Source organism: Planococcus citri, chromosome 2 (assembly GCF_950023065.1).
Source record: "Planococcus citri chromosome 2, ihPlaCitr1.1, whole genome shotgun sequence".
NCBI lineage: Eukaryota > Metazoa > Arthropoda > Insecta > Hemiptera > Pseudococcidae > Planococcus > Planococcus citri.
Window position 1 is genome coordinate 52,981,550 of NC_088678.1, and position 15,845 is coordinate 52,997,394.

The following is a 15,845-nucleotide window of genomic DNA, read 5'->3' on the forward strand; positions in this document are numbered from 1 at the left end:
TCTAAAAAAAATTTCATTTCATAATCACTGAAAATGAGTTTTTTTTCAATCAATCTTGATTTTTCGATGAATTAAGTCATTTTCCAACGACGCATGTCTCGTCACGCCACTGCGAAAAGATGCTACCTAACATACGAGTAGGTACTTCTACATTAAATACTGGAATAATGGGGGAAAAAAATCATTCGTGATTTTCTTTTCATGAATCACCCCTCTTATCGGCTGAACTGTCTCTGGCAAGAGTGAACACAGATAAAATAGGTACCTAATGAATAAAATTATGAAAATCTGAAAGTCAAATCTAGCAAACACCTGCTGAGAAAGATGTGGAACGCTTTCTTTATCCATGTCAACAGATGTCAACGTGCATTCACATTTAGAAGCATGCTGAAGAGGAGGGGTGTCACCCCCCCACCCCAATACAGAAAATGTATAACCTGGTAAACTTTACTTCTTGAATCACAAATTTTGAACAGCTTTCGTTTCCTTCTCACATCAAAAATAATGTTGTTTTACTAGAAATTTTCTAACAAACAAAATCCAATGCATTCCAATCTACGAGTAAACTGCTAGAAAATACCAACTTATGATAAAATATCAAAAAATGTCCAATTTTCAGGGTATCTAACAAGTAGTGAAAAAGTAGTGATTTTAAAAATTACTAGTAAAAGTAGTGAATTTTGTTGAAAAGGTAGTGAAAAAATGAAAAATTGAATTCTTGATCTCATTCTGTAGAGAAGAGCTCATTTGTCGACTTTTTTAGAGTTTGAATTACATATTATATTTTTGAGTGCTTTTGCCCTCGCTGCGCTCGGGCCATTTGCTCGTTTTCCGCATAAACGGCTTATTGTTCAAATTCAAAAAATGTTCAAAGTTTGAATCAAAAAAATAAACTCTCTGCATGAAGAAACTTTTTTATTACTTCTCAAAACATGAATTTTTGAAAGATTTTTGCCCCGCTTCGCTCGGACATGTTTGCTTTTTTGAAATTTTGAATTTAATAAAAAAACAGCTGTTAAAAAATTCCAGCCTTGAAGGGGAAATCAAAATTTTTATACGTTGTAATGTATATTAGGCAAAATCTCTTTCTTATATGTAACTTAAAACTCACCGTTTCATTTTGAAAAATGTGTATGATTTTTTTCCCCAAATGCCATTCAAATTCTTCATCAAATTTTTGTATATTTTTAAAGAATTTCAATTTCAGTACATAAGCAAGAAACTTTAAGGTGAAAATAAAATCAAAAATTGAAATCATAAAACTATATTTTCGACATTCTCTCGCATGAAGAAAATCTTGGGATGTTTGAAGAAATTGAAGAAGCGAAAAATTATTCTAATGTAAAATTTTGTCTCGCCCCCTCCCCCGGCTCCCTTTACCGACAAAGTCAAGTGTTTAAATGATGACCTGCCAAAGTCCTGCTTTTTTATTTTGAAATTTTCTCGGCACCCTGTACTGTAACGAATGTAATGCGTTCATTTGTATTGTTTTTTAAAATAATTTTGATTGAAATTAAAAAATACATTCTAGTGATTAGATATTATTTTCTTGAATTTTTTGTAGCAATTATTGGTAATAGAGCGGGCAAATAGCGGTTTTAAAAAGGAAAAAATTGGAACATCAATTTTTCTTTGGGAATGTGTTCGGATCTCCCTGCTACCCCGGGAGAAAAATTTTTAGGGGGCTAAAACCGGTTCCGATTCACGTTTTTTGCGTTTTAAGCCGTAAATATTAGGTTCTTGAGAAAAATTACCATAACGAAAAATGTTCCCCTACAAATTCTCGATAATTTGATACTACGCTCGATACCCATTTCTCAAGAGCGGTGTTTAAAAAAAGGGATGGAAAGAGTAGGTGTTTCCAAAAAAGTCAGTCCAATGAATTAATCAAAATTACCACTTGAAATCATTCGTTTTCGTTCAAATTTTTTTTACAAAGTCTACTCACCCAACTACTAATCAAACTACCATTGGTTCGTCTTCAACCCTCCCCGGGGGTTCGTGACGGTTGCTTGATTTTTCAAGTACTTACCTAACACACTACTGAATCATATATGTACATTGAAAAACAAATCTGGACGTGCGATATGTCGAATAGTATGTTTTTAAGGTCGTTGAATACGAATATGAACTTATTTTCTGCATACAACACCTCAAAGCTCCTCTGTGCCCCAAATCGAGAATTTGAAGGCTTTGAAGGGGGACATTTTTCGTTATGGTAGTTTTTCTCAAGAACCTAATAACTATTTACGGACTAAAACGCAAAAAACGTGAATCGGAACCGGTTTTAGTCCCCTAAAAAATTTTCCTCCATGGGAAGGAGGGTTGGTTTTTTCCTGGTAGTTCAGAGGGTCCATCCGAACACATTACCGAAGAAAAAATTGATTGATGTGCCAATTTTTTCCTTTTCGCCCCTGCTTTTTTACGTTATTTTCCCGCTCTATAATCGTTTAGTAAACGATTTTGAACTATCTGACAACATATATGACACCTTCTGACAGAGACAATGCAAAATATTAATTACTTTTTTTTTTCTTTTCAATTTTCATATGTCCAGGTGTATCTAGGTAGTAGGTACGTAATTTTGCGAGAAAAATTTCAATCGGCCCATGAAGAACTGAACATTGATCGATCAACATGGCTAGTGTGATTCAAGAGGAATATCCATTCAGATTTATCAACTCACCTTCGTCTTTGCAATCGCTCGCTGCGACGGTTTTGTCGTTAGATTATTGGCGTCATCAGTACTTCAGCCATCCTACCAGTCCAGGTGATCCTGTCACCTCATTTCTAGAGAAGAAACAAACCAGTTGCGACGAAATCTTCACCGTTCCATCTTGTATTAAGAATTTGATCGATGACAGGATTGAAGCGGTTGGACCAGAGTTGAAGAAATGGATCGAATACCTTTCGAAAGAGGAATTATTATTCGAAGGAACTATCGAAAACGCTTTGCCCAGGTTTCTCAACTGCGCCGTTATGAAACCCAGTGGTACCGTCAGTTTTACAGCAACTGCAACGAATGTGCTGAAATCGGACAAGTTCAGCGACGTGGAAAAATACCTGATAGCTACGACGTTCTGTTTGGAAGAAGAGGTCAAACGAATTTGGCCTTTGGTATCAGATGCTCCTCGAGTTAAGGTCGGTACCACCATGAAATCGCACATGATGTTTTATTTTAATCGGCGTATGATGTCGAGAAAAGCTCCCATATCCATTGTCAACCAATTTAAGGAATCGTACACGAAAAAGAATTGGGCAGCTTGCGAGTATTTTTTCGATCAGCTGTCAGATAAAGAGAAAATAACAAGGATCAAGATTATCGTAAATGGTAAAGATGCAGAAGCCATTATGTGCTTATTGCCGAAATTAACGAGAGATATGGCTGAGACGGTATTCAAAGCAACGAACTCTCGTTTGTTGCATGTTTTGGCAACAGAAACGAAGTATTCGGGATATGTGTGTGAATCGTTCGCCGTATTTAAAAATTTCATCTTCGAAACACCGTCCATGTTTTCCAATATGATTAGTAAACTGTGGGCAGTAGTGTTCATTTCTAAGGATTTGGATTTCGATCGACGTCATCGAGTGAACGCTTTCCTTTTTGAATTATGGACCAGTGCACCGAGAGAATTGAAATTGTACGTTGTGACAACCCGTTTCAATGAGTTTTTCTGCCGATTGAAGCTAGGTCCAGATTCGTTTTCACAATGTTACGGCCACGACATGGCATTCATGCTGGAACTGTTCAGTATTGCGAGTTTCAGTATGAGAAACAAAGTATGGAAGAGGCATTGGCGTAGAATAGCTTTTTACACGACTCCAAAATTTTTCGAACAATTCATGAGGCTATCTTTGCGAAACGATAAAGACATTGAAGTGTACAAAAAACGACTGTATTACAGTCACGGAAAGCTGTTCACATCAATAATCGGCGCAGGATTTTATTTGGATTTGACGGATTATCTGAATTTCTGCTTGAATAATCCAAAATTTATTCAGAGCAATAGCCGACGATTACTCAAGTTGAATACCAACGTGTTTTTTCGCTACGATAAAGATAGATATGCACGATGCGATGCGTTCCTCGGTGCTTTGTTTTCGAACGTTCAAAAAGACGTGGATCGGTTCAAATTTCGGATGATTTGCTGCCAGGCACAGTTGAAAAATCTGCAATCTGCGTTTAGTTGGTATGACCGTATGAATCTTCAGCAGACGATCGATTTTTTCATTTCGAGTCCGAAAAAATTGAAAAAATTTAAACGCGAGTTTCTGTCGCATCTTTGCCGCTCTGTTGTACCTGAATATTTCCATTCGAAGAATAAGTTTACCAGATGGTGGCAGCAGTTATTTGAATGGTGCATCGAAGATAATGTACAACAATTGTCAGAGTTCAAGAAGACTCTTAACGTCGACGAAATTTTCGTAAAATGTATCAAGGAATATGACTGGAACGGAGAATTTATAGGAATACAATATTTTAACGATTTCTCCAAATGGTACTTCGAAACCGATGAAGCTAGAATCGCGTACAGAACGAATAACTACGATAAAATCAACGAGCGGAGTAAAGTTTTTTCATCTGTCAAATCAATTGACGGTTTTTTGTCAAGTATTTTCGAAGGAGATACGTCTGAGGTGCGGAAATTTCAGCAGTTTTTCAAGAGAAATGAGCGTGCGTTCTCTTCTAATGAGGAATTCTCTGATGCTGAACTGTCTTCTGATGCAGAACTGTCTTCTGATGCAGAACTGTCTTCTGATTCCGAATTATCTGGAATTAAATCGTTTGACACCAGCTCGTCCAGTGCTGAATGTTCTGATACAGAATCATCTAGCGCAGAATCGCACAATAGCTGTGCCGAATCTTGCTGTAGTTGATTATCCGAGTGCGTAGCGTCTGCATTATTTGATAAAAATCGTTCAATCGTACCCTCTTCATTTTCAAAACTGGAATCGTCTGTGGCCTGTAGCGATTAAAATCTGTCCGATCAATACTTGTACGTGCCATAAAGTTTTCTATTTGCACATTTCAAGATCTGGTTACTCGTCATTCAACGCTGCAACGATATTACGAGATTGAAGAAAATTTTTCAGAAAAAATAAAATTATGTCGACTTGTATTTAAAATTGTGGGGATTTCATTTCGTTATTTGATGTTGAAAAAATGTTATTTTTTAGTATATTTCTAGAGATTCTTCTGTAGTTTTTTATTTTGTAATGTTCGTCGCTTATTTGTATTTTTACTGTCTTACCTATAGACCTACCTATCTAGTTCCATTATTAATTTTAATCAATTTTGTTTGATTTTTTAAGGTATGATAACGTTTATTACTTTTTTTATGAACTAGGTACCATAATTTTTCACAATTTTTTTTTCGTTTTGGATTTAAAAAAAAATTAGTACTTGGTAGTTGCGGTCTGTATTATTCGTAGTTTTATATCGAAGAAGAAAAATATGATTTTCTAAAAAATTTTATCGTTTCATAATCACTGAGAATGAGTTTTTATTCAATCAATCTTTATTTTTCGATGAATTTAGTCATTTTCCTGAACGACGCTGTCTCGTCATGCCACAGCGAAAAGAAACTACATGCGAGTAGGTATGTACTTCTCAAATAGGTACCTACTGGAATAATGAAAAAAAAATTATTTGTGATATTCTTTTCATGAATCACCCCTCTTATCCGTTGAAGTGTCTCTGGCAAGAGTGAACAACAATGTGAACATAGATGAAATAAGTACCTAATGAATAAAATTATGAAAATCTGAAAGTCAAATCTAGTAAACATCTGCTGAGAAAGATGTGGAACCCTTTCTTTGTCCATGCCAACGTGCATTCACATGTAGTGGAGGGGTGTCACCTCTCTACCCCCCCCCCCCCCCCCTCAATACAGAAAATGTATAACCTGGGAAAATTTAGTTCTTGAATTACAATTTTTCAACAGCTTTCGTCTCCTTCTCACATCAAAAAAAAATGTTGTTTTACTTACTTGAAATTTTCTAACAAAGAAAATCCAATGCATTCCAATCTACGAGTAAACTGCTAGAAAGTCCCCCTCTTGATAAAATATCAAAAAATGTCCTATTTTCAAGGTATCTAACAAGTAGTGAAAGTAATGAATAAGTGGTGATTTTAAAAATTACTAGTAAAATAGTGGATTTTGTTAAAAAGGTATAGGTAATGAAAAAATGAAACATTGAATTCTTGATCTCATTCTGTAGAAAAAACATTTGTCGACTTTTTTAGATTTTGAATTACATATTTTTGATAAATTTTCGCTCGGGGTATTTGCTCGTTTTCCGCATGAAAAGCTTATTGTTCAAATTCAAAAAATGTTCAAAGTTTTAATCAAAAAAATAAACTCCTCTCTGCATGAAGAAATTTTTTTTTACTTCTCAAAGCATGAATTTTTAAAAAAATGTTGCCTCGCTTCGCTCAGACTTGTTTGCTTTTTTTAAATTTTTAATTTAAAAAAATCATTTAAATACTTCTTATACCTACTTAACTCATTACACAAAATACAAAAAAAACATCATTTTTTTAAGTACCTTACCTAACTTATGTACTTCTCGAAATACTTATTTTCGAAAGCTTTTGCCCTCGCTTCGCTAGGCCCAAGTTTGTTTCCATTTCCGCATTTAAAAAATTCCAGACTTGAAGGAGAAGTCAAAATTTGTATACGTTGCATTGTATGAATATTATAGGCAAAATTGTAGGTACCTTTCAAATGACAACATTTTTATTTTATCTCTTTATTATGTTACTTTAAACTTGCCGTTTCATTTCGAAAAATTTGTATGATTTTTTTCCTCAAATGTCCTATATTTTTTAAGAATTTGTTACGTTGAAAAAAGTTTTTTATTTACCCATTTTCAGTACATAAGCAAGAACCTTAAAAATGAAAATAAAATCAAAAATTGAAATGATGAAACTATATTTTTGGCGTTCGCTCGCTTGAAGAAAATCTTGGGATGTTTGAAGAAATTGGAAAAGCGAAAAATTCTAATGTAAAATTTTGTCTCGCACCGCCCCCCCCCCTCGGCTCCTTTTTCTGACAGAATCTCAGGTGTTTAAATTATGTCCTGCTGAAGTCCTGCATTTTTATTTTGAAATTTTAGTAGGCACACTTGGCTTAGAATTTGTTGTAGCAATAATTGCAGATACTGTATCGTTTAGTAAACTAGATATTTTGAACTACCTATTAGACAACATAATATGACACCTTTTGACGGAGACAATGCAAAATATTGATTACAGTTTTTTTCTTTTCAATTTTCATATGTCCAGGTGTATCTAGGTACGTAATTTTGCGAGAAAAATTTCAATCGGCCGATGAAGAACTGAACGTATTAATCGATCAACATGGTTAGTGTGATTCAAGAGGAATATCCATTCAAATTTATCAACTCGCCTTCGTCCTTGCAATCGCTCGCTGCGACGGTTTTATCATTAGATTATTGGCGTAATCAGTACTTCACCCATCCTCCCAGTCCGAACGATTCTATTACCTCATTTCTGGAGAGGAAAAGAACTAGCTGCGACGAAATCTTCACCGCACCATCTTGTATTAAAAAATTGATCAATGACAGGATTGAATCGGTCAGACCAGAGTTGGAGAAATGGATCGAATACCTTTCGAAAGAGGAATTATTATTCGAAGGAACTATCGAAAACGCTTTACCCAGGTTTCTCAACTGCACTGTTATGAGACCCAGTGGTACCGTCAGTTTCAAAGCAACTGCGGCGAATGTGCTGAAATCGGACAAGTTCACCAACGTGGAAAAATACCTGATAGCTACGACGTTCTGTTTGGAAGAAGAGGTCAAACGAATTTGGCCTTTGGTATCAGATGCTCCTCGAGTTAAGGTCGGTACCACCATGAAATCGCACATGATGTTTTATTTTAATCGGCGTATGATGTCGAGAAAAGCTCCCATATCCATTGTCAACCAATTTAAGGAATCGTACACGAAAAAGAATTGGGCAGCTTGCGAGTATTTTTTCGATCAGCTGTCAGATAAAGAGAAAATAACAAGGATCAAGATTATCGTAAATGGTAAAGATGCAGAAGCCATTATGTGCTTATTGCCGAAATTAACGAGAGATATGGCTGAGACGGTATTCAAAGCAACGAACTCTCGTTTGTTGCATGTTTTGGCAACAGAAACGAAGTATTCGGGATATGTGTGTGAATCGTTCGCCGTATTTAAAAATTTCATCTTCGAAACACCGTCCATGTTTTCCAATATGATTAGTAAACTGTGGGCAGTAGTGTTCATTTCTAAGGATTTGGATTTCGATCGACGTCATCGAGTGAACGCTTTCCTTTTTGAATTATGGACCAGTGCACCGAGAGAATTGAAATTGTACGTTGTGACAACCCGTTTCAATGAGTTTTTCTGCCGATTGTCGGGGTCGCGATATGGGTTGTTTTCACAATCTTACGGCCACGACATGACATTCATGCTGGAACTGTTCAATATTGCGAGTTTCGAAAAGAGAAACGAAGTATGGAAGAGGAATTGGCGTAAAATAGCAGTTTACGCGACTCCAAAATTTTTCGAGCAATTCATGAAGCTATCTTTGCGGAACGATGAAGACATCGAAGTGTACAAAAAACGTTTGTTCAAGTACAATGAGCTGTTCGGATCATTAATCAGAGCAGGATTTTATTCGGATTTGACGGATTATCTGAATATCTGCTCGAATAATCCGACACTTATTAAGAATCGTATCCAACAATTACTCAAGTCGAATGCCAACGTGATTGCTCACTACGATAAAGATAGACATGCACGATGCGATGCGTTCCTCGGTGTTTTGTTTTCTAATGTACAAAACGACGTGGATCGGTTCAAATTCCGGATGATTTGCTGCCGGACACAGTTTAAACATCTGCATTCTGAGTTTAATGACAATGACCGTATGAATCTTGAGCAGGCGATCGATTTTTTCATTTCGAGTCCGGAGCAATTAAAAGAATTTAAACGCGAGTTTCTGTCGCATCTTTTGCGTACTGTTGTGCCTGATTCGTATTATTATAAGAAAAAGTATTTTACCAGGTGGCAGCGGTTAGTTGAGTGGTGCATCGATAATGCGCAACAATTGTCAGAGTTCAAGAAGAGTTTTAACGTCGACGAAGTTTTCCTAAAAAGTGCTCGTATGGAGAAATATAGTACCAGATACGAAAAAATAGAATATTTTAACGATTTCTCTAAATGGTACTTTGAAACAGATGAAGCTAGAATCGCGTACAGAAGGAATAAATATGATGAAATCTACGAGCTGAGTAAAGTTTTTAATTCTGCCAAGTCAGTTGATGATTTTTTGTCCAGTATTTTCGATAGAGATATGACTGAGGTGCGGAAATTTCAGCAGTTTTTTAAAATAAATGAGCATACGTTCTCTTCTAATGAGGAATTCTCTGATGCTGAGCTGTCTTCTGATGCTGAATTGTTTTCTGATTCTGAATTGTCTCTTGATTCTGAATTATCTGGAATTAAATCGTTTGACACCAGTTTGTCCAGTGCTGAATGTTCTGATACGGAATCTCCTGATGCAGAATCGCACAATAGGTGCCGAATCTTGCTGTAGTTGATTATCCAACTGCGTAGCGTCTACATTATTCGATAAAAATCGTCCATCGTAATCCTTCTTCATTTTCAAAACTGGAATTGTCTGTGGCGATTGAAATCTGTCGGATCAATACTTGTACGTGCCTTATTACCTACTCGTCATTCAACGCTGCCAATAATTTTACAACATTGAAAGAAATTTTTTGAAAAATGAAAAAATTAATGTCGACATGTTTTTGAAATTGTTGGTTTTTTTTTACGTTGCCTATTTGATATTGAAAAAATGTTATTTTTTAGTATATTTCTAGAGCTACATCTCTATAGTGTTTTATTTCGTAGTGTTCGTCGATTATTTTGTATTTTTGTTGTCGTATCTACCTTTCTATGTTCTATTATTAATTTTAATCGATTAATATGTTTGATTTTTTAAGGTACAAAATGATAACGTTTGTTACTTTATGATGAACTACCATAACTGTTCATAATTTTTTTCTTTTTTCAATCTGAGTTTTGGATTTTTTACTTAGTATGTTGCGGTCTGTATATTATTCGTATTTTTATATCGAAAAATTAAAATATTGAACCATGATTTTCTACAATTTTTTTTTTTTAAATTTCATAATCACTGAGAATGAGTTGATTCAATCAATCTTACATTTTTCGATGAATTTAGTCATTTTTCAATGACGCTATCTCGTCACGCCACTAGGAGAAGAGGAGGTACTACGAGTAAGTAGGTACTTCTCAAGTAGGTACTACAATAATGGAAAAAAAAATCATTCTTCATTTTTCTTATGAAACACCTCTCTTATCGGTTGAACTGTCTCTGTTAAGAGTGAACATAGATGAAATAATGGATAAAACTATGAAAATCTGAAAGTCAAATCCAGTAGACACCTGTTGAAAGAAGGTTTGGAACGCTTTGCCCATGCCATTGCCAACGTGCATTCACATTCAGAAGCGTGCCGAACAGGGGGATGTCTCACCTCTCCCCACCATTACATAAATATGTTTAGGAAAAGTTGAGGAAAAGATGTGGGAAAATCGAAGAATTTTTTCAAAAACCGCGGGTTTTTACTTCTTGGATTACAAATTTTCAAAAGCTTTCGTCTCCTTCTGACATTAAAAATAATTAGTATTTTACTTGAAATTTTCTAAAAAAAAATAATCTAATGCATTTCAATCTAAACTGCCAAAAAATGTCCTATTTCTACGAAAATTGATTCTTTTTTTGAACATATAAAAATTAGGTAGGTACGTCCTAAAAAAAAATTACAATTTCTTGACAACTAAAAATGCTGAAATTATGAAAATCAGTTTTTTGCATCATCAAAAATTCAAGAATGATGTTTCATGTTTCGAATTACGTATAAATTTTTCACAGCCTTCGCTATCGCGAACCTTCTCCTTTTCTCTACCTAAAGCAAGGATGGAAAGCTGAAAGATGAGACTTTTGGCTTTGGCTTTTAGCTTCTAAAACATTTATAAAACTTTAGTTTTAGGCTTTCCAAATTGTTTTTCAATGGGGTGAATTGAGTGGAAAGTGGAAAGGATACTCAGCTCCACAACAAGAAAAAAAATTGAAAACGCTAAAAGGAAGAAAAGTAAGTAAAGAGTGAAAATAGAAAAATAATTCAAACTGAAACTAAACCAAATAAATTTGTAAAAAAAAACTGAAAAAGAAAGCTTTTAACTAGTTTTAGCTTTCGAGAAATTTAAAAAACGTTACTAAATCAATACAGGGTTGGTACCGGTGCAAAAAAGTGCGAAATATCAAAAACAGCTCAAAATTTCTTTGCATAGGTAGGTATTAATTATATAGCGAAAAATGGCAAAAATTCACTCAAGTCAAAAATACCGAAAAGCACAAAATTGTGGCGTTGAAATTTCTATACTCACAATGAAAAATTTTTTTGTATTCACAAATTCTAAATTTTCTAAAACGTTCACCCTCGCTTTGCCTAGCTTTGCTCGAGCAAAACCAAAAAATTTCCAAAAATTATGTCCTGTAATTTTTTAAAATTTTATTATCACAAGCCAACGCTTAACAAAAACACACATAAAATAGACAACAAGAAAAAAGGTGCGATTTTTTTGTTTTGGATTTCAGTATAATGTTGCAATAGAACAATTTCCAATTTTTTGTACCTGTATACGTACACGAGCATCGTTTTTGAAAATTTTAAATTATTCAACATTTTTGGTTCCAAGTCTCCCCTTCCAAAATTTGTTCGAACCACGTCTGGTTAATTATGGCTGGGAAACTCCTGGGGAGGGGGCATGCAGATCTCAAATTTCAATCTTTGCCGGAATCTTACATCCAATATTCGACGGAGATCAGGTTTAAAAATGCATACACGATTGTACTAACTACTAATACTAAAACTTAAACTCGTGTAAAAAAAATGGTATGTGCTTAGAAGTCACTCCCTGAAGAACCACTTTTTGTATCTAGGTACAGGGTGCCCAGAAATATCGAGCACCCCTGAAAAAGTTTTCTACTAAAATTAAAATTAAAATACTTTGGTTGGTCACAGTGAATGATAATAATGATAGCACATGATTGGTTGTTGCACTGGAGAGATAACATTCCACCAATCATATGCATCTATTTCACGTTGCCAACCTATATTTTTAATGAAAAACTTTCTTTGGGGTGCTCGATATTGCGGGGCACCCTGTATGTATGTAGATTGTAGATAATTATGCTGTACGATCAAACGATGTTTATCTGCATTGAAGTGTGTGATGTTAGATATGCTTTGTAGGTTTCACTTTAGAGTGTGATCATTTGTGACTTGTGTAAATGAATCATTATAATAATATAATATGTGCGTAACTGCGTGTAGGTAGGTATACTTATTTGTTACTTCGTCTTTATAAATAATTATTAAAATCAGAAGTTATCAAGTTCGTTTTGTTTTGTTTTTTCAGGAAATAATTTCATCACCAAGCATCGAACTCGAGAGCAAGATTATAGTATATCATCGTGTGCTTTTCCAATCGCAAAATGATGGCCGATGAAAATGTAATCGTTTTCTATTTCTCGCCGGTATCATTGTCGGAGATGGCATTATCGAAACTGGCATTAGTGTGTTGGCGTCAGCAAGTCACCGATCTATATCCGGATGTTGCCAGAGTGCTGTGGCTCAATTGGTTCACCGAAAATAAATTCAGCATCAACGATATTTTACAGTTGCCATGCTCGATTCAAACTTCCGCCATTGATAATCGTATCGAAATGATGGGCCAAGAGTTGAAAAGATGTTTTGATCTTTTGGAAAAATTCTTTGAAAAAAAATTTCACGATTTTGTTTTAACGTATCTCGAATACGCGATTCTCGATTCGAATGGTAAAATTTGTGTGAAAAGTACCGCCAAGAATTTGCTGTCGAGTGGCCGATTGACTCCGGTGGACGAATACAAGCTCGCTTGCGCGTACTGCCTCGAAGAAGATATCGAACGTTTGTGGCCTTCGGTTTTGCGAGATAGGAGTATTCCTTTCAAATACGAGGAAAATTCCCAATATATCCGACGATATCCTCGCTCGCTGTATTATTGGACTTTTCGTTTGAGAAACCGACTCGATGAGATACCCGGCGACGAGCAATCGGCTGAATTTCGTATCATGTCATTGAAAAACCCATACCCAATGGAATGGCCGGAAGTCGAATACTACTGGAGTAGGATAACTTCACACCAACGAATCTCCCAAATGAAATCTATTTTCAAGGAAAAAAACGCTGTAAAGTATTTATTGCCGAAACTGAACAAGGAGGAATTGCAATATGTTCTGCAAGAAGACACAATGCCAGCCGTCATTTTAAGCAGTTTGGCAGAATGTCAGTCCCATAGCGATCTAGTCACACAGGTGTGGAATTTCATGAAACCGTCGATCAACGTTAAACAATTTTTGCAAGTGTTGGGTATCTTACAGAAATTTTCGAATCGGAATCTTTCAGGTCGTACTGCTACTTTACTGCACGATATATGGACCAGTGCTCCGGATGATTTGAAAAACAAAATTCCGAATACGTTTGCGGCCGTTTTCTTACGATCGTTATCAATTGATTCTTTGCTCGCAGAATCCAGTGGTTACGGTCATAACGCGCAGATTTATCTGGATTTGTTAACAAAAGTCGAATCGAAATCGAGAAAAGCATTATGGTTGGAACACTGGCGCAAATTAATCATGTTTGTGAACGTTTCCGATTTGAAAAAACTCGTGGATTTGTGCTTCGATAATGAAACCGATATCGCCCAGTTTAAAAAACATCACATGATGGATTACGAAATGCCACGATCCCTCGACCGAATTTCAACATACGAAAATTTCCTCGGTACACGCCGATATTTCGATGCTTTTATCAAAAAAGGATTATGCGACGAATTGATCGAATATCTGAAATTTTGTTCTTCGGATGAAGAACGCGTTCGTAATTTAATGCAAGTAATCGTCAATTCGAATATACCTTCTTTGCATCAGCTCAAATACGACGCGTTGGTGAAATTCAAAGCCTTTATCGTCAGCTCATTTCCGTCAGCGGAATTGGCCGACGAGTTTATCGAGAAAATGATCAGCGAAAATATAGAATCATGGTACGCTCTTTTGGACAAACAGTGCTTAAATGAAGTGAAAAATGTTTTCGAGTGTTTCCTGTCTTCCAAACCGGATTTATTGGCCGAGGCTAAGCAGAAATGTTTCGAACGTTGTCAGCTTATTCTCAAGAGTGTAACATTTCGCGTGTTTTATCCACGAGATTGGCAACAGTTTCTCAAGTGGTGTGTTGCCAGCGAAGAAGAATTGACGATGTTCAAAAAATCTTTTCCAATCGATGATGTATTTGACACACTCTTCCACGAAGTAACCCTCGGAAATCTTGATAGATCTGATAATGCAATTAATTGGTCTACCTCTATAGAGCAATACTATGCGTTCTCGTGGAGGGGTCCTGATGCTGATATTGTGGCCAGTATGTCATCTGCGAATAACTTTTTACTGTGGTTATTCGAATCTTACGAAGTTACGCAAGCATTCAAGTTGAAGAAGATCAATGATTACAAGAACGTCAGCGCTATTAAGAGTTTGTTTAGTGATAGCTTTTTCGAAGATAAGAATGATAAGATTACCAACGGCTTCGTATTGAACTGGTTTTTCGACAATAATTACGTAGAGAGGGATATTTTTTTAGCGAAAAATAGAAACTTGCGCAAACGATTGGGGAGAGATTTCTTGGATTATTATCCCAGAGAGGATGGGACGAACTCTGACTCAGATTCAGACTAGTATAGCTTCGACCAAAACGAATATAGGTACTTTAGAATCTTATCCGGTAAAGATATTCAAAGTAAATGAATATTTAGGTATACTTTTATTGTTTTTTATTTTTAAATAACGTTCAATTTATTGTTTTTAAGTCTGAAAAACTGTTTTTCTTTTTTTGTTTTTAAATCGTTTGTTACTTTTTATGTGAGTTTGTTTGATATTTTTTCGTCTTTGAAGTTTGGTTTTGAGAGAAAAACTCGGATCAGTTTCAAACTAATAGTTTTTGTACTTTTTTTTCTTTATGTAGTATTAAGTTTAATTGGAATGTCTTGAATTAAAATACGAGAAAGTTGTACTATTTGATTTAATAATTTCATTATTACATTATCACGATATTTGGACAACTTACTCGTATTTCATCATTTATTGATTTTGAAACGCAGTACATTTGAGACTAGTTAATCAAAAACGCTGATAGGTACCTATTAAAGAATTTTTGAGTACATAGGTAGTTACTTTTCTGTTCGTAGAACGTTTGTTATATTGCGATTATTTTCGTCTTTGTGATCTGTGCTTCCTGTGAATTTAAAAAGAAATTATAAATTTTGACTGTTAAAAACTGACAAAAATGATCAATTTCATCGAAAAAATTGTCGAGCAATTCATGCAATTTTCTGTAGTGAAAGTGTTATTTTATGGCATACCGAAGGAGATACCTTACCTATGGATTGTTTTAGTTCTAGTCGAGGTCGCTGATTTTGGAAACTGCATTCGTTACTGACCTCGAAAAATTGATGCCAAATTCGCAATTAAAGACATCCAATTACTTTCGAATATCTACGACATGAAAAATGCGATTTTTCATCAACTTTTAAAAAACACACATTTTGGTTCAAGTTTACTAAAGTTTACATAATTTGAATTTTCATATTCGAATTTCGAGGATTCTCATTTAAAAAGCTTCTGCGTTTTTACCTCGAGTCCTCGAATCGCCTTCAATCTC

The 15,845-nt window shown here is 35.3% G+C and overlaps 1 protein-coding gene across 1 annotated transcript; it reads left to right on the plus strand.

The window, feature by feature from the left end:
• Positions 1–12,301: 12,301 nt before the first annotated feature.
• LOC135836427 (uncharacterized) lies at positions 12,302–15,299 on the plus strand. The gene is made up of 2 exons (XM_065351259.1): positions 12,302–12,425; positions 12,511–15,299. Exon 2 carries the CDS (start codon positions 12,587–12,589, stop codon positions 14,861–14,863), a length of 2,277 nt encoding a protein of 758 aa, XP_065207331.1. The 5' UTR covers positions 12,302–12,425; positions 12,511–12,586; the 3' UTR covers positions 14,864–15,299.
• The last annotated feature ends 546 nt before the right edge of the window (positions 15,300–15,845 follow it).

Bases quoted from the DNA above. Each gene is read 5' to 3' on its own strand.
- LOC135836427 (XM_065351259.1), top strand. From the start codon at position 12,587: ATGATGGCCGATGAAAATGTAATCGTTTTCTATTTCTCGCCGGTATCA.